General features: G+C 37.2%; 1 protein-coding gene across 1 annotated transcript in view; it reads right to left on the bottom strand.

Moving 5' to 3' along the window:
* ADGRL3 (adhesion G protein-coupled receptor L3) overlaps window positions 1–20,642 on the bottom strand; it is a 491,390-nt gene that overhangs the window by 325,221 nt on the left and 145,527 nt on the right. The window contains exon 4 of the mRNA XM_014460593.2: window positions 966–1,075. Coding sequence (XP_014316079.1) covers window positions 966–1,075 — 110 coding nt within the window. The remainder of the gene's footprint in view (window positions 1–965; window positions 1,076–20,642) is intronic.

Here is a 20,642-nt window from a genome sequence, read left to right as displayed (position 1 = left end):
TCCCTTACGGCTCATAAGCAATGTGCTGCTTCTTAAATGAGCAGAAATGAGGCAAGCCTACAGCTATCTCTTGGCACAGGCATCTTGCTGATCCCCAGATACTTTGCTTCTTCTTAGATGTCAAAGGAAGTTGAAAGTTTGGTTTTGTTTATGATCTCAGGTGTTTTATACCTCTGGGATAAGCTGAATATCTAATCGGAGAATACAGGATTTCCGGAGTGAGCTTCACTATCGAACCTCATGAATAATGAACTAGATAGCTCAACAATATGTTTATTTGAGATGGGGATGATTCCCTTGAGTAAAAAAGTCAGATAATGTATCATTTTTGATTGTTTGATTCTTCATTATTCCAGAAGAAAAAACAAGTTGTTGGTATACACCATATCTGACATAAAGGTTGCAAAGACCTACTTCTTGTGCTTGTAAAAGATACATTCTGAAGAGTGCTTTAGTTCACGTAATCCGAGTATTTTCTTTTTAGTATGCTCCCACTTGATAAATATATTTTTATTCCTGAAATACTGACAACATGGGAAGCTTAGCTATAATTGCTTCCATCAAATTCAAATTTATCAATTTCTATAGCACTATATATATATAATGATAATATTATTTATTTTCACTACCTTTTACTTGGACATGAAGGAATGAAGTACTGGCATATCACTTTTCAACTTTCATCTAAATGTTTCATATTCTTACATTAAAAAAAGAGTTTTAGAATAGATATCAATGTACAGAAGTGTATAGTCAAAATTAAAAGCTGCAGGATCATCTAAACAACATCTAATTCTTCCAATGGTGGAAAGGGTTTATGGTCCTAAAAAAATTAAAATTACCCATGTTTTCCACATAATTTATGTAATTGTTTTTATGTTTTCATAGAGAATATTTTGTCAATGTATGCAAAACAAAACTTACTTTATTTTCTCTTTATAAAAAAATGATAGGAATATACATACTGTAAGGGACACATTCATACTGCACTTCAAGGTACTTATAGGTTCCCGGACAGGGGTCTGGAAAAACATCAGGACCTGCCACGACTGCACACTGGGTTCTGTTATTGCACCTGAAGTCAAAAGAAAAGAAGACATAAATGCTTATGCAAAGTTAAATCCTTATTAAAATATTACTAGTAAACTTTCCAGATTCAATAATTTATTAATTAGTAGACATTTCTGTGGAAAAATAATGATTCTTCCCACCCAAAATATTGGCACTAGGAGTACAGGATGAGACACTGTAGTTATCCTCTACATTCTTGTTTATTCATCTCAGAAATATTATACCTCAGGGCTGTATTTTTGTGTTACTTTCTTAAAGAGATATTTCATCTCTGAAAGAACCTATACTCTGATTCCTTGCTAACACACTGCTAGAGTAGGGAGCATTTAAGGCATAATTCATTTTCATTTAGAGTAAAAAGCTTTGTATTTACTTGAGTCTACTATTTATCAGGTTTAATGAGGATTTTATTTAGTCTCTAAATTAAAATTGATTCTTTAGAGAATGTCTTAAGCTTAAAAATATATTTTGTGATATCAGTGAAAGATTAATAAAAGTCAATGTTCCATTCTTATCAGGCAATTTTGCATAATGTTAATCTGAGAGTCAACATGTTCTAAGTTCTCTTGTGTAGATTTAATGTCTGAGAATTATTATCAGACAATCACCTAATAACATGAATGTACAGGTGGCTGTCTTTACACATGCACTGCAAAGAGGTAGCTTGCCATTTTGGTGTATTCAAACTTTTGAAAAAATAGCAGCACATTCTATTACATAGAAAACACATTTGAAGAAGCTGTGTCAAGTTGATAGACATGATTTTTGCAGTTAAAGCAATATAATTTAATATCCCACCTTAAAAAATAAGCTCATAAATCTGATGATTTTCTACAATAAGTAGCTATATAAACTCAGTCATTTTTGTAATTGTTATAGAAAATTAGCTATTATCAGGAATACATTTGAAGTAGAAATAACCAAAAATGAAAAACTGTACACAATAAAATTTGATGATATGTAAATATTCTGTAAATATATTTTCATTGCTGATCTCCAGTTTTTGGCCTATTATTGTTTCACTTCCTCTTATCAACCATTTTATTTTCTAAGTACTACAGATATAATAATAAAACTCATTTAGAAGTTGTGTCCATTCTTGTAATTTTCAGATATAAATATTTAATTAGAAATCTTTTATTATTTAAATAATCAATATTTAATATCAATAGATAAGATTACTATTCATTTATGAGCAGGGCATAAAGGTTAACATGTATAATTATGGAAGTGTGTATTTCACAGAAAGCTGTCTTGAATCAAGAATTTCAAGTGCTTATACTATTTTTATACACTGGATTAAAAAATCCACTATACATTATACACATCCATCCAATTATCTAAACATGTGCATTGACTAATTTACATATTATTGAAGTTTTTAAAATACTAATGATTTATGTATATGTAAGAAAAATGAAACAAGCAACTATTTGTTATAAATGATACACTGTTGTGAGTCCCAAATATCTTAATGTTAACCAAAAGACTTCTAATTGATGAGATGGTGTTTGGGAAGAGGTATATAAGCCAAAACACGCTATACCAATCTATAATAATAAAGGATAATATACTAATTAGACCTGACGTCTTCCTGACGTCATTCCGGACATCCTTCCTGACCAAGCTGGGCCAGAGGGAAGCCAGCCCAGGTCTCAGGTGTCTGTGGGTAGCCTGAGGGAAGCCAGCCCAGGTCTCAGGTGCCTGTGGGCAGCCGGAGGGGGAAGCAGCCAGGGTTCCGGGTGCCGGAGGGAAGCCGGTGCCAGTAGCCGGGGGAAGGAAGGCCTACTCTTGCATGAATTTTCGTGCATCAGGCCTCTAGTAACATATAGCACTCATTGTCATCATTGTTTTAAAGAAAAAAAATGCTTTACAACCATCATTTTCCACAAAAACTTAAAACTATTTCTATATCAAATGCTTTTTGATACATTAAGATTCTGAGAAATCAAAGAAAAAAGGTAGACAATCTCTGAAATATCATTTCTGTATGATACATTATTTATTATTTAAAGACCAGCTACATTTTTAAAACAGGAGTTTAAAGGTCTGTCTCTTTTTTATGGTTTCAGTTATTGTGAGTCAAAATAAAATTATTTTTAATATTACATTAAATATTATTGAACAATTTACACCAGTAAGAGTACTTTTATAGTGGGAATAAAATTGTCAAAAGTAAATTCATTAAAACATAATATAGACAATAAAAGTTAAAAAAAATAATGTTCTCATATCCTTTAACTCATTTTTCATTAATTGTTTTAAAAATTTAAATTCTTTATGGTTAAAAGTGTTACATGTCTCCTTTTTCCCTTATTGATCTCTCCCCGCCCTCTCCCACCCCCCCCAACACATGCTCTCACCCCCTACTTGTCTGTGTCCCTTGGTTGTTAATATGCATGCATACAAGTCCTTTGGTTGATCTCTTACCCCCTTCCAACCTCCCCTGCCTTCCCTCTGAGGTTTGTCAGTTTGTTGGATACTTCTATGTCTCTGTATCTATTTTTGTTCATCAATTTATGTTGTTCATTATATTTCACAAGTAAGTGAGATCATGTGATATTTATCTTTCTCCAACTGGCTTATTTTACTTAGCATAATGCTCTCCAGGTCCATCCATACTGTTGAAAATGGTAAGAGTTCTTTTTTTTTTTTTTTTTTTTACAACAGTGTAGTATTCCATTGTGTAGTTGTACCATTGTTTTTTAATCCACTGTGGAAGGGCACTTAGGCTGTTTCCAAATCTTAGCTATTGTAAATTGTATTGCTATGAACATAGGGGTGCATATGTTCTTTCTGATCGGTGTTTCTGCTTTCTTGGGTGATATATTCCCAGAAGTGGGATTACTGGGTCAAATGGGAGTTCCACTTTTAATTTTTTGATGAAACTGCATACTGCATACTGGTGCACAGTGACTGCACCAGTCTGCATTCCCACCAGCAGTGCAAGAGAGTTCCTTTCTCTCCACATCCTTGCCAGCACTTTTCATTTGTTGATTTGTTGATGATAGCCATTCTGACAGGTAAAAAACTTCTGTGTCACAAAAGAAACCATCTAACAAAACAACAAGAAAGCCCACTGCATGGGAGAATATATTTGCTAATATTTAATCTCCAAAATTTATACAACTTAACAAAAGGAAGATAATCCAATCAAAAATGGGCAAAGGATCTAAATAGACACTTCTCAAAAGTGGACATGCAGAAGGCCAAGAGACATGAAAAAATGCTCAAAGTAACTAATCATCCGAGAGATGCAAATCATGGCTTACTTTTCATATAAATATAAATTAAAGGTGATTATCAATGTCCCTGATATAAAAATATTTTATCAACCCACAATATAGGATGAGAAAAGACTGCAATAATAAGGTCAAATGCATGATAATCTAACAATAGTAACAGAAAAAAATCTCATAATCTTCTTTATCTTTTTCCTAGGGTATGTTTATTAATTTTGAGAGAGAGGAAGGGAGAGAGAGAGAGAGAGAGAGAGAGAGAGAGAGAGAGAGAGAGAGAGGTAGAGGTAGAGGTGGTAGAGGTAGAGGTAGAGGTAGAGGTAGAGGTAAAGATAGAGAAGAGAAAGATACTAGAGATCAGTGTGTGTGAGAAATACCTTTTGGTTGCCTTCCTTATGTGTCCCAACTGGGGATTGTGCCCTGAACAAGAATCAAACTTACAACCCTTTTGGTATATGATGTGACACTCTAACCAATTGAGCCACATGGCCAGAGAAAATCTCATAATAGTATAGAAATATTAACACTTATTTACATTGATAACAGTTTCAATATTTTTAAATCAGAAACTTTACACAATAAAATTTATTTTTCTACCCCAACAATTGACAAATTAAGAATAAAGTATAAGCAGGTAACATTGACAACTACCAGATAGAATTCTCAAAGAAGTCTGGACCTTCAGTTTTCCATACATTACATGCGGGCCAGTTACTTTACTACCTTTCCAAGTTGATATGCTTATAAAATGCATTAGAAAAACTGGAAAGTATCAATAAATGTCCAAGATATACATTTTGTTGCGGTAGCTATAGGCATTTTATCATTATTAACATCAGCCATCTGTTTCATGATGGGCTAAGAACACTTCATGCCAGACAGACTGAGTCTTTTGGGAGAAACTTACAAGACAGAAGAAGAGCTCATACATTCTTTTGAGAAACAGGGTAAATACATTCACATGGAAAACAAACAAACCATAATCTAAGTACTTAGCTGTCTGCAAGCTACTTTACCTGGGATACCCTAAGGTAAGTCCAAACTTTATAGTAACAATGCCTATATCTGTGTAACCCCTTAAACATAGAAAGCATGTTCACAAGTAGTATACTACTTTTTATTTCTCTTTTTTAAATGTTTTTATTGATTTGAGAGAGAGGTAAAAGGAGAGGGAGAGAGAGAAACATTAATGTGAGAGAGAAACATAATTAGCTGCCTCCTGCACATGCTCTACTGGGGATGGAGCCCACAACCCAGGCATGTCCCCTGAACGATTAGAACCTGTGACATCTTGGTGCGTGGGTACCATACTGGTCAGAGCTGTTACTTCTTTTTGATGTGGATATTACTACTCCCAATTTCAGAGAAGGGAAGAGACATGGAGATATTAAATAACTTCTCAGAGCCTCGGTAATCAAATGATAGTCGCTGTCCAGAAGAGTGAACTAGAAAGCACAATCCTATGTCTAGTGACAGCGTGAGTCAGACATTTTAGGGTGGCCCTGGGAAACTGATTTAATTCACTCCGGTTGATTCTCAGGAATCCTGGGATGATCTGATGAGGTAAAGACCAGCTGTGAAATATCTAAGTGGCCCAGGATTCATCAGTCATGATGTGGATCAGACATTCCAAGAAGGTTCTGAATTTAAATTAACATGACATAGCCACCCCCTCCCTTTCCAAATCAGAAAGATCAATCTCTGAACATAGGTAGAAAGAGTAATAGGATGAATGAATATTTATTTATACAAAGACTGTTCCAAAAGAAAAACTAAGATAAAAAACATTGTTTTAATTCAAGCCATGCAAGTATAGTTACCACCTATTTATCAAGTTTATTTAATAAATATTATTTAATGTGTTGAATGCTATTGTTAACAGTAATTAAAGCAATACTGTTTAACTTAAATAGATGTCTTATGATGACTGCCAGGGAAGATACACAGAAGCTCAGGATTAGTAATAGGTTTCAGAATCATGTGCTGTTAACTTATTCCTTCCAATATGGCTCATAACAGCATGAGAACAAACTTAATTAAGTACAATAATGAAAAAGTCATCTCTGGGCGAAAAAATTCCTCTGTTTGCCACAACATACTGCAGCATACATCAAAATGATATTGCTGGGTTTATAAACTATTCAGATAAGTTTAAATTAGAATGTAATTCAAAGAGGTTCTCTGATAATAAAACCCTTTCAATCACATACTTTTATTAAATTATAAAAACAATGTGTGCAACAAGCCATTCCTATGAATGTTTACAAAATTCTCAGTTGATGCTTCAGCAATATAAATATATAAAAATTCATTGAAAATCATAGCAATGACAAGATAAAATAGTGCAAAAAAACAAGGGTGCTTTGTGTCTTTTTGTTAGCACAATTAGTTATATGAATTTACATTAGCACTTATCAAATGACATTTCTATAAAAGCATGTATGATGAAAAAAAACTCACATACATTTAGTATCCCAAGTAATTCAAAGCATCTAGCATGATAAAGCAGTGTTTGAACATATAAGTCACTATGATCTAACAAGAAAAAGTTTTAAAGATATCTAATGATTAAAAAAAGCAAAAGAATAAAAAAAGACACCACCATCACAGTACATTAATGTTTAAAATCTGAAAACAGTTTAAGGTAACTAAATAGGGTAACTGGGAGATTTTAATTCTCAGGAAGGCATGTAGCAATAAAAACACACACACAGATACATGTATGTGTGAATAACAATAGCATTTTGCTCAATGCCAATCAAAAGAACAATTCTCTTTTTCTCCTCCGACAATATAGTACTTTTCTCATTTTACACTGCCCACCACTCTGAGGCCTGCTGCATTCGTTAGGGACTGAGAAGCCTGGGGAGGATAAGGCAGCTATCTCATGGTAGAATATGAATATATTCGCCATAAAGAAATCTAGATCCCAAATGGTAAGAAAACTAAGTGATCAGAGAAAAAAACAACAAACATCATCACTAAAAGTAAGAAAATATTCTCTCATATTTATATCAGAGCTATATACCTAGAAAGACTGCCAATGTTCTTAACATTTAAGTGGCAATTTAAGAAGAGCAACAAACATGATAAGAACTCATAATTTTTATCCTAAATCATAAACTATAAAATTATTGCAGGATCTTACATTGTGACCATGCATGTCACTAAGTTCTATAATGCACAAGGTGATTATCTAGAATGACCTCAAGTCTTACATTTTCAATTTTCTTTTGTATGTTATTTCCAAGAACACAACCAAAGTGGTGAGTGAGGAGGACTCGAGAAACTAGGGTACTAGTTTTCTTTTTGCTTCTGAAACAAAACACCACAAACTTTGTGACTTAAAACAATGCAAATATACTGTCTTAGTGAACTGGAAGCAGAAGTCCAAAATGAATCTTGTATCGCTAAGAGCAAGGTGTGGGCAGGTTTGGTTCCATATGGAGGGTCTGGGGAGAATGTCTCCTTGTTCATTTCCAGCTTCTAGAGGCTGTCTCCTCATTCCTTGGCTTGTGGCCCCACATCACATCACCTCTTCTAACCATGATTTGACGTGACATCACCTCCTTTCTCCTTTGACCTTCTTGTCTGGCTCTTAAAAGGACACTTATGATTATATTGAAGGCCCACTTCCATAAGCCAAGATAACCTTCCCATCTCCAGAGCCTTAACTCCATCACATGTGCGAAGTTCCTTTACCATTTTCAGTAACATTCCCACCTTATAGGGATTAGGGTGCCGATATTATCGGGTGGGGGGCATTATTCCAACTACTACAACTATTTGAGCAAAAAGACATATCGAAACTGTGTCTCCTGAATTGTCACCTTAGAAAAGTCTTACAGAGTAAAATGCATGGCATTGCATTGAAATATGGCTAAGGGGTTTCATGCCTTCATAACACAACAGTTTTATTTATTAAAAAGATGCATGGACGACCGCTTACATATTTATCTTGTATTAAAAATAAATGTTTCAAATATAATTTGGTTAAAAGGCATTATATATTTGTCTTGTTTGATCGCAATATAATTTTCAGTTCTACAGTTCTTAATTTACAATTTTATGAACTTAAGGTCTTATTCCTGGAATTTCTCAAATTAACTTGATAGTATTCTGAAAAATATAGATATATGTTTGAAAATGTGGTAATATTGCAAAAAAGTCCAATTTCCAAATATTCCACATAATCTCTGGGTAATATTTTATAAAACAAATTATCATAATCATCAGTCAACATACAAAGAATATTCATGGAGCCCATTCCAAAAATAAAATGATTAGCTAAGGCAGACACATGAATACAACTCAGAAGCAGGCATCCAAAATAAATGGAAATATGCTTTTAAAATTAACATGCTCACAAACACTGCTTGATAAAGCATTTCTCTGTCAGTAATTTCTAAGCTGTACTCTTCTAGTCGTAGTTGCATGCCATAACAAAGGCTTTCTAGAATTATGAAAAACCTTTCCTTTAAAAATAACTGGAATTGCAACTCTATTAGTTTATTACCACCTACTTGTGGCAGCATTTCAGAGCTAAATATTCTTTACTTGCATGTATGGTTAACCAAATAAGTCAGACTGTGTGTATCCATGATCTGAAAGTGTAGCAAACAGAGGTATTTCTTGTTTTCTTCTAAGTAAAAAGGAGCAATGTTTTGTATGCATATATTCTATATGTACTTACTCTTCTTAATTGAAGATAACGTCCACCTCGCTGAGAGTTAGCCAGCATATTAATATATGCATCTATTTTCCAGGACTACTTGTTTACTTATTTAAATCAGAGACAGACTTCATTCACTATACTTCCTGAGAATGCTGCAAGGGAGTCTTTTCTTCTCTGAGCTACCAAAATATCCTAGCTGCATGACAGGGCGGAGATGAAGAATGTCATATTGAGTCATTTAGTGGTGTATTTTTTTTGCTTGTAAATATGTGGTATTTACAAATCAAGTTATTTGTGTATGAGGAAAATAAAAAAAAAATAGATTCAAACCATGAGAAAGAGAATTCGAAAGAGAAAGGAATTTGAGCAATGTTGGCCACTGAAGTAAGTTAACATCAAAGTCCATAAAGAAAACAGCAAAGAAATGGGGAAAAATGCCTCTAGCTTCCTCATATTTGCTTTAAATAAAATTCTAAATGAAAGCAAACTGATAAATCTGTGTGTGCACGTACATGTACCTGCATGCACACACAGACTTTATATACACAGACTTCAAGAGCAGGAATGCACGTACATGTACCTGCATGCACACACAGACTTTATATACACAGACTTCAAGAGCAGGAATACACAGCAAAGAGAAATAAACGTTTGTGCCTAACTCTGTCCTTATACATAGATTGTGGAAGAAGCACATATTACATAAAAATGATTTTAGTTGTCTTCATGCTTTGTAAGTATGTGTAACTGACAAGGTGCTCATAAGAAACTGAAAGAAAGCCCACAGGAGCCACTGACTGAGACCAACCACCCCCCTAGTCCCTCTCCTCTTAGATGCTTCTCTCACTCTGACACCGGTGCTTTGGGGGCTGGCTCTGCTGAATTAAGTCCATTCATGACTTCAGACAGAGACTCATCTCAAGCATGCATCCTGTCTGCCTTGATTTATGGCATCACCAGAAAGCAATAAATACAGGAGAAACTGCAAGGATTTCTATTTGTTTCAGAATGATTTCGCTGCCAAAACCAGCAAATGCAATTAAAGTGGCTGAAAATAAAGGTTCTATTATCTCACATATTAAAATTTGGAAGATGGGTTGATTCACGTTGGTAAATTCAGTTAGTCAATGAGGTCATGGCGATGATGTTGAGTCTATGAAATCCTCTTGAACTCTGTCCTAAGATGGTCCTAAGATGGCCACTGCATTCGCAGGTGTTACACAAAGAATATAAAGTCCAGAAAATGTAAAGTCCCTATCTTGTGTCTCATTTTCAGAGTAGGGATATTCTACACATTAAACATTCAGCAGAACATAAGACACTTACACAACATTGGCCAAAATGAGCCAACAACTATGCTTCTGCCTAAAGCAATTGCACAAAGGGAATAACCTTCACACAACTGGTTTTACCAGCGAAGGTTCATCATCACAGGGCCAGAGAGGCACCCAGGCTCCTCTGAAGCACCTGGCCACTTCCCTCAGAGTGAACAAATGAGGGTCTGCAAGAAGAACGAGGAGGAAGGGGTGCAGCTAGGGGATGGCAAACAACAATATCTGAGACATACCAGTCCCTCAAGTTTGCTTCTCTAGCTAAAAGCACCTCATATTTAATATATCGGAAAGATTGTTGCATGGTTACCAAAAAATGACATATAAAAACATCTTTTTTCAAATGTAAAATACAATATTTTACTTTGAAAGTTTATGGCATAAGCATTTTAATGTATAGAATACGGTTAAGTACATTAAAATGCATTCCTTCTATGTGATGCCAGACAACCATTAAAAATATAGAGTAACTTTCTTTATCAACCTGGAAAAAAACATAAAAATTTAAGATAAAAACATTAAAAAATAGTTATTTGGCTATATGTATGCATGCATATAGAGAATAGCCATGAAAGATCTATAGAAACAGCAATTATCAGTGAAATGTGAGGTAATTATAATTTTTCAGTTCCTTAATACTTTTTCTCTCTTTTAAAAAAAGTGAACATTTATTATGTCACGATTTTTGAAAGCACATTTAAAATTTAAATAGAATGAGTATTTTTTCAGGACTATCCACATTAATTACTTCATATTCTCATACCTTTTTAACTTTTACATAGTAACATCTGTACAATGCAGTTTTCATAAAAATTATTTTTCTGTAAATTTCCCCAAAAGATTATATTATATGTACTGCACATCTCTCTGCCTCTACAACATTACATTATTTTCAGTATTAGCATGAGACATAGACTCTTTTTAGAGATAATGCACAGGTTAACCTAGGAAGTCTGGCACAATGGGAATCTAGCTTGCCACATATCCATAAAGCTGGTACATATAATTCACAACTACATAACTTCTGCTTCAGTTGCAACGGGCATTAAGATGATGTGTTAGTTGACCCATCTTAAAATGACTCTGATAACAACTTATGCCATCTTATAATGAGGACAGACACTGTCTTCCTCATTATGAGATGAGGAAATGTTTCACATTTGTCTTTTCAAAGTTGTGGTCCATATTCCCTATCTTACAGAAGTATATTGAAGTGGAACTATAATAGTTAACCCAACACAATGAATTATCTAGAACATAATTTATGCACGATTGAGAAACCCACCTACAAGTTAAGAAAGAGAAAAGGGTTCAAAAAATCTGGTATCACCTCCTGCTTTCTAAAAATACTAAGAAACTGGTAAATACAATGTACTTATTTTATTGTTTGCCATTTTCAATGGCTGGCATTGGGTGTTCCTGCCTGCATTTAGGATGGATGGATAGATGATACATACATAGATAGATAGATAGATAGATAGATGATAGATAAGATAAATAAGTATAAATATTTAATAAATATTCTATATAAATTGATGTTTGAGTGAAATAATTTTTATTACTAAACCCATGCCAATACTGAAAATAACGTAATGTTGTAGAAGCAGAGAGATGTGCAGTAAATCTATAATAATAAAAGCATAATATGCTAATTAGACCGGACAGCTGAACAACCTTCCAGACATCCTTCTGGACATCCTTCTGGACAACCTTTGGGATGAAGCCAGGGCTGTGAGGGCCAAGGCAAGCTGCTGCAGCTGTGAGGGCTGAGCCCCTTGCACGAATTTCGTGCACTGGGACTCTAGTATAGTATAATCTTTTGAGGAAAGAACCCACACAATAGAAAAAAAATTGTTTTATTAGTTTTCTTTATGACTATGAAGTGACACATATGAAACAATATAATATATACTAAAGGCCCGGTGCACGAAATTCGTGCACTCAGGAAGGGGGTGTCCCTTAGCCCAGCCTGCACCCTCTCGCAGTCCCGGAGTCCTCGGGGTATGTTCCACTGCTGTGGAGGTGGGAGAGGTGCCTGCCACCGCAGGTTCTGGCTGAGTAGCGCCCCTCCTATGGGAGCGCACTGACCACCAGGGGGCAGCTCATGCGTTGCGCGTCTGCCCCCCTGGTGGTCAGTGCACGTCATAGTGACTGGTCATTCCACCGTTCATTTGATTGGCATATTAGCCTTTTATTATATAGGATAGCAGAATGGTGCCTAATGCACTATTTTAGAAAAATTTGTAATGACATATATTTAGTCATTACTTCACGTCTCAAACTTGAAAAATAATAAATCAATCAATATCAATATTATTCAACAGTTATTACATAGTTCTTTTCTTTAAAATCTGTTTCCTTTAGAAAAACAAAATTTCATAAATAGTTCTGATAACAATAAAAGCCAAATACCTACTATGTACCTACTATGCACTAGACTCTTCACTATTCACATATCCTATATAATAAAAGGCTAATATGCAAATTGTCCCCTCAAACAGAAGTGTGACTGGGAGTTCAAACAGGGGGCGGAGCCGCCAGCCAAATGCCCACAGCCGCTTCCCCCAGCTGGCCCCACCCCCATCAGCCCAATCAGGGCAGGCCGGCCGAATCCCACCCATGCACAAATTTGTGCACAGGGCCTCTAGTCTCTCTATATAAAAGAGAAACATGCAAATTAACTGTCCCTTGGCAATGCCCACAAGCCACGCCCACCAGCCAATGAGGAGTGATATGAAATTAACCCAACAAAGATGGTGGGTTAACTTGCATACACAGGCACTGGGCAGCCTGGGGCGGGGCAGGTACTTCCCCCACGTTGCCATGGTGCACACGGGCGCCGGGGAGCCTGGGGCGGGGCGGCGTGCATGGACACTGGGGAGCTGGGGTCGGGGCAGGAGCTTCCCCGTATCGCCATGGTGACGTGGGGGAAGCTCCTGCCTGGCTGGCATGCGCGCGTAGGCCACGGGGAGCTGGAGTTGGGGTGGCGCATGCGGAAGCCAGGGGGTGGGGCCTGGAGCTCCTGCCCCACTGGAGTGCGTGCATGGGTGCCAGCAGAGGTTCTCGGTCCATGGTTGCTTTCAAGTGCGCCAGCACCAAAAGGCCTGTGTCCTCAGGACAGGCGTCCTCGGAAGCCAGGCCACCCCGAGCCTATAGGCCTGCACCTAGGCCTGGAGTGGCTGGGGTCCTGGAACGTGACAGAAGGTGCATGTCGGGCTGAGGGGACTTCCTCCCCCTCCCCCTCCACCGTGCACGAATTTTGTGCACTGGGCCCCTAGTAGTAGTATAATACTTCATTAGGAGAATGGTCTGATGTAAGGCAATGGTTTCCAATCTTTTCAAGACTAGAATCGCAATTTTTTAAGATAAAGTTAATTGTACTTTAGAGTAGTAGTTGTAATTTTTATTGAAAAATTATATGATGAAAAGTGATCATTTTACCCTTATTATTTTAAATGGAGTTAGGTTATATTATTCACAATGGATTTTACATGTATTTGGAAAACTTGCAAAACCTTCAAAGACATTTTTTAGGTTACTGACAATGCTTGAAATGTGAAATAATTAAAGATACTGAAGCAATCCACAGACAAGAGGTTAGAGACCATGAGAGATATAGAGAGTTTTAGTATCAAACTGAGAAGCCTGCTTTTGAACCCATTAAAAATTGTGAGAAACAAGAAAGGACATGTAACTTCTCAGGATCTCAATTTCTGATTATCTGTAATTATATTCTGTGATTATTTTGTGGCTTTAAAGCAATAACATATAAGACAACACCACATATAAGTCAGGAGGGTGTAAGTACTCAATAAATGTTGCTAATAAATTATAGATATCATAATTACTACTAAAAATAATGTGAAGTAAATTATTAATAACTTAAAAATAAAATGTTTTCTTTAAAAAAAAAAACAACGGTCTTTTTAAAGTCTTTAATTTGGAATTCCAAATAAAGTAAAACAAGTTTAGCCTGGCTGAGGCGGCTGAGTGGTTGAGGTTCGACCTATGAACCAGGCGAGGGTTTGATATCCAGTCAGGGCATATGCCCAGTTTCGGGCTTGATCCCCAGTAAGGGGCATGCAGGAGGCAGACGATCAATGATTCTCTCTCATGATTGATACTTCCATCTCTCTCTCCCTTTCCCTTCCTCTCTGAAATTACTAAAAACATATTTTAAAAAATAAAACAAGTCTAAATAATCAAGTAAAATGTTCTACCTCTAAACTGCACTGTTTCACTTTTAATCAATCAGGTTCAAGGTAGGAATGTAAATGAGCAGAAAGAAGCCACTTAGCACTCTACATCTCACATCTCTTCCTTCACACTGTGCTGCCATCAACTACAATTATTAATATATTAGAGGCCCGGTGCACAAAATTCGTGCATGGGCGGGGGGTCCCTCAGCCTGGTCTGCACCCTCTCCAATCTGGGACCCCTTGGGGGATGTTTGATTTCCGGGTTAGGCCCGATACCACAGGGATTGAGCCTAAACCGGCAATTGGACATCTCTCTCACAATCCAGGACTGCTGGCTCCTAACTGCTCACCTGCCTGCCTGCCTGTCTGCCCCTAACCGCTTCTGCCTGCGAGCCTGATAGCCCCCTAACCACTCCCCTGCTGGCCTGATTGATGCCTAACTTCTCCCCTGCCGGCCGATCGCCCCCAACTGCCCTCCCCTGCTGGCCTGATTGCCCCCAACTGCCCTCCCTTGCCAGCCTGCTCGGCCCCAACTGCCCTCCTGCCAGCCTGGCTGCCCCACACAGCCTGCTGTTCAGTCATTTGGTCATCCCTCACTAACCCCCCTGCTGGCCTTGTTGCCCCAAGCAGCCTGCTGTTTGGTCATTACTGTTACTGTGATGACGTCCCGGACATTTTGCATATTCCTCTATTATTAGTATAGATGGTGATCTTTATAACGCTATGCTGTTTGATTTTATTCATGAACAGCTAAACTAATGTACACTTGATTAACAGGGACAAACATAGAAAACCATTTCTTTGCGGAGAATTGTGCTGCACCATGTCCATCTCCAAAAACAAATAATATTTCTGTCTTTATAGAAAACCTCCCTGAAGATAATGATTAAGAAACATCTATTGATGTTTTTGTAGCTAAAGGAATGTAATATATATGGTTATAACAATAGAAAATAAGATTAAAATTATACACGTACCTTAAGAAAAAGATTCTGAATCAAAAGACTATTTTCAAAACTATAACTATGCAAGCCAACCATTTATGCTTCTAAGTTTACTCTACTCATGTGTAAAACAACTATAACAGGCTTCACCTCCCTACATCAAAGGTAACCTGAAGCGGGGAACACTGAGGGAATTACAAATATTTTATAATTACAAGGTTTAATAACTTCAGTAGAGGTCTCGTTGAAGTAAACATACACAGGCATGTAAAGCCTCCAACATTTGTAAAATATATCACTCCATCAAGGTGTGAAATTTTAGGTATTAGCATCTATGGCATCATATCTGACATATGATGAGGTGTTCAATGGTCATTCAACAATGCTCCCTGAATCTCTCCTCCCTCCCTCCCAAAATCCAATCAGCCCCATGACCGGTGTGTGCTCACTGCCATGCCCCCTCCATTTCTAGTTTCCCCAACCAATTTCATTACTGCTGCTTCACTTCAGCTTTTCTCATAATCCTCACTTGATTTTCATGACCTTTCATTTCCTCCAGGGTAAAAGTTAAACATGACATACCAAGCTCTTCATAAGTAGCCTCTACTTTCTGATTAAATTAAGTCTCTGGTGGGTCTAGAATGGGAATAACAAAATATAAATATCTGAAAGTGACTCTGTAAGCTATAACTTCTTTCCCTTCTATTTTATAGAAAAGCATAAAGAAATTAAGTGATTTCCCCAAGGTTGCAATAACAATGAGGACCCTGGGAAAAGAATTAAATTCTCGCTGTTCCTGACTAACGGTATTTCTTCCTCTGTTCTCTTTGTAGTAATTGAAAAATAAAAATGAGATTATTCAATATTATGGGACATTATTAATCCTTTTAATCCTTTGTACCACAAGACCTATTTTTTAAAGAGTGAACAAGGATTTGTTCATTTAATTGACATGTATTAAAAGTCTACCATGTGCCCTGTGCTAAAGGCAAAGAGAAATTAGATAGATTAGACAAGGCATATGCTCTAAAGAACTTGAAATCCATTAGAGGAGACAGACACATGAACAGATTACTAACATACAATGAATCAAGTGCAAATGATATATGTATGTATGCAGAAGTAATATGAAAGTACATGTAAGGGTCAATGCTATAAGCTGAATTGTGTCTCTCCAAAGATATGTCTAAGTGCTAAATGCAGTACCTCAGAATGTGACCTTATGTGGAATTACACTTGTTGCAAATGTAATTAGATAAAATGAAGTCAGACTGCAGTAGGCTGGGCCCTTAGTCCAACATGATGGGTGTCCTTATAAGAGGGAAATTTGAACACAGATACATAGACACACCGGAAGAACACCATATTCTGAAGGAGGCAGAGATTAGAGTGATGCAGCTGCAAGCCAAGGAGGACCAAGGAGAGAGGGCCACCACCAGGAGGCAGGAAGAGGCACTGAAGGGTTCATTCAGAGTCTCAGAGGCGGTATATCCCTGCTGAGATCTTAGCATTTCTGGCTTTCAGGACTTTGAAAGAATACATTTGTTGTTTTAAACTATCTAGTGTGTGGAATTTCGTTAAGGTAGTCCTAGTAAACAAACACAGAAACCTGGCCTGGACAAAATAGGGATGCCAGGACAGGTTTCCTGGACTAGGTGACACTGGGATTGAGTGTAAGAGATAGATGAGTAATAGTCACCTTGGTGGAATTAATGAGGGAATAGAACAGACATGTCAGTAAAAAAAAAGAAAGAAAGAAAGAATTAAAACAGATCTATATGAAAACATGCTCAAAGTCACTAATCATCTGAGAGATGCAAATCAAAACAACAATGAGGTACCATCTCACACCTGTCAGAATGGCTATCATCAACAAATCAACAAACGACAAGTACTGGAGAGGATGTGGAGAAAAAGGAACACTTGTGCACTGCTGGTGGGAATGCAGACTGGTGCAGCCACTATGGAAGACAGTATGGAGTTTCCTCAAAAAATTAAAAATGGAACTCCCATTTGACCCTGTGATCCCACTTCTAGGAATATATCCCAAGAAACCAGAAACACCAATCAGAAAGGATATGTGCACCCCGATGTTCATAGCAGCACAATTCACCATAGCTAAGATCTGGAAACAGCCTAAGTGCCCATCAGTAGATGAATGGATTAGAAAACTGTGGTACATCTACATGATGAAATACTATGCTGCTGTAAAAAAGAAGGAACTCTTACCATTTGCAATGGCATGGATGGAACTGGAGAGCATTATGCTAAGTGAAATAAGCCAGTCAATGAAGGAAAAATACCACATGATCTCACTCATTCATGGATAATATAGACGATTATAATCTTATGAACAATAATAGATACAGAGGCAGAGCTGCCTCAAACTGATTGTCAAACTGTAGCCGGAAGGCCAGGGAGGGTTGGGGGTCAGGAAAGAGGGGGTAAGAGATCAACCAAAGGACTTGTATGCGTGCATATAAGCATAACCAATGGACATAAGACACTGGGGGGTAGGGGAGGCCAGGGGATTGTCACGGGCGGGGGGAAAAAAAAGGACACATATGTAATACCCTTTGTAATACTTTAAGCAATAAAACAATTAAAAAAAACAGATCTATAAGCTATTGGATGCTTTGTAGTAGAAGGCACAGGCTAACAAGAGAGGAGGTAGGAGGTAGGAGAAGACTTTGCATAGCATGGTGATAAATGATAGTGGCTAGCTAACACGTATTGATAGCGTCCTCTGTGTCCCACACTGTGCGAAGTACTTTATGTACATTGTCTTGTCTAATCATCACAGTGACCCTAGTGGGGCTGTGTGCATGCATAAGTGAGAAAACCAAGGCTTTGAGCATTTATGCGATTTATGTAAAGGTTATCCCATTAGTTATTAAATAAGTCTCGGCTTGATCAATCAGGCTAAGTGGAACCATGGAATGTGTTATAAGCAAGGAAGCAGTAAGCTCTCATTGCTTGTGATATAGGTTAATGCGTCATTTCTATAGAAAATCACTCTGTGGAGTACAGGCCTCCAGGCATAGGGATCTCATAACAGTGATGGAGAAGATGGGTGAACTCAAGAAATAATTAAGATGATAAAATTGGCAGGTTCTTGATAATAAGTTAGAATGTCAGGAATTAAAAGAAGGGCAGACTCTAGTTTGGAAATTAAGCGGCTGGGGGTGAAATCCACAAAAACAGAGAATACAAGAGGGGACAGAAGTAACAGTGGACCTAATTGGAAAATGGCAAAGAAAGAACTGGTTGTGTGTCCATGTGCACACAGTAGGGGCTCTTAGTGGCTGCTGGTGATTGTCCAGCAACTTCCAACAAGCACAGCTCCTCTGCTATCCTGTGCTGCGCTGTGTTACCAGGTGGCTTAGTAGCAGACAACAGCATTCTGGTAAACACACTCCTGTCTTTTGCTCTCTGATGTTTACTATTTCCCCCAAAAAGATTAAGATATAAACCTAAATCTCAGATGTTAAAATAAATAACTTTATTCTTGCTTTGATTTTAATATTCAGGGTGTTCCAAAAAATGTATACACACTGTAACATCTGATGGTTCAATTACTGTTTCTTTCTTTTCAAATTTAACACATTGGAATTAATCATTCAAAGTGTGCATACATTTTTTTGGGACACCCTGTATAGTCTGAAACATTTAGCCATTTCCTATATAATACAGATTTATATAATCTGATTTTTGTTGTTATTGGTTTATTTTTTTCCAAAGAAAGAGACATTTTCACAATTAGAAAACTCAAATTACACAGAAGAGCAAATAGAGCGGTTTAGTCAATTGATTAGCTACAGAATTAAAAAGACAACCTTGTTTCTGGGCTCTTACTGTTATATGGTTATTTTGCACCATATTTTAAAGATTTGAGTCTCCAGAGAGAAAAAATACTTATATGAATAAAATTGTCATACTTTCAGATATTGATTTGAGCTACCATCAGTTGGCAATATATTTTAAAAGATATGCCATTATTTACCTAAGGCGTACATCTAAGTTTGAATGTGTTGAAATGATAGTCCCTAAAGGAGGGGACGGAGGTGGCTGTTTCCTTCCACAGCATTCCCTGAGGTCTAATTATAGAGTGATACTTACGTCAGCTTGAAAGAAAGCTGCTCACATGGCTTTTCAGCTGGAAGCAAGTTACACTAAAATGAAAGAAAAGGAAAGTCCAGAATGGACGAGAGCAAAGGGGGAAAAGCACATATGCCTTTCACTGGTTACCATATTTCAAGCACTTCAATGCATTTGATAAGTGAACACATTTTAGAAATATAAAGTATCATAACAGTAGACATTTGGCAAGTGAATACAAACTGAAGGATGTGTTTGCTGCTTTTACAAGGGGCAAAGGATGCTGAGAGACTGCTATGAATATAACACGCCTACTTAGAAAGGCAATGGACGATTACAAAGAAGGAAAACAGCAGGGGATAGAAATTAAGGTTTTGCAATGGCTAGCTGAATCTAAAATGCTTAAATGGACATGAAGAAGTAGTTAACTAGCGAGAATGATGGTATATGCTGAGGGAGGAAGTAGATAAAGCTAGGAAATTCATTGTTTCAGATCTCTAAATCTCACATGGGCTTTCTTTCCATCAGTGGAGACCCACGCTAGGAATGCAGCATACAACTACTGCATCTCAACTTGACAAAATTTACAAATGGTGAGGCAAATATAGAATTGTACACCTGAAGCCTATATAATTTTTAATCAATGTAAACCTAATTAATTCAATATATATTTTATCCCAGCTAGCCTGGCTCAGGGGTTGAGCATCGACCTATGAACCAGGAAGTCAAAGTTCAATTCCTAGTCAGGGCACATGCCCAGGTTGCAGGCTCAATCACCAGTAGGGGGAGTGCAGGAGGCAGCCAATCAATTATTCTCTCTCATCATTGATGTTTCTATCTCTCTCTCCTCCTTTCCTATCTTAAATCAATAAAAATATTTTAAAAATAAAAATATAGCCGAAACCGGTTTGGCTCAGTGGATAGAGCGTCGGCCTGCGGACTGAGAGATCCCAGGTTCGATTCCGGTCAAGGGCATGTACCTTGGTTGCGGGCACATCCCCAGTAGGAGATGTGCAGGAGGCAGCTGATCGATGTTTCTCTCTCATCGATGTTTCTGACTCTCTATCTCTCTTCCCTTCTCTCTG

The sequence above is a fragment of the Myotis lucifugus genome, unplaced genomic scaffold, assembly GCF_000147115.1.
Source record: "Myotis lucifugus unplaced genomic scaffold, Myoluc2.0 scaffold_135, whole genome shotgun sequence".
In the NCBI taxonomy this organism is placed as follows: Eukaryota; Metazoa; Chordata; class Mammalia; order Chiroptera; family Vespertilionidae; genus Myotis; species Myotis lucifugus.
The sequence above is the reverse complement of the archived record's forward strand: the minus strand, read 5'-3'. Positions and strand labels throughout refer to the sequence as shown.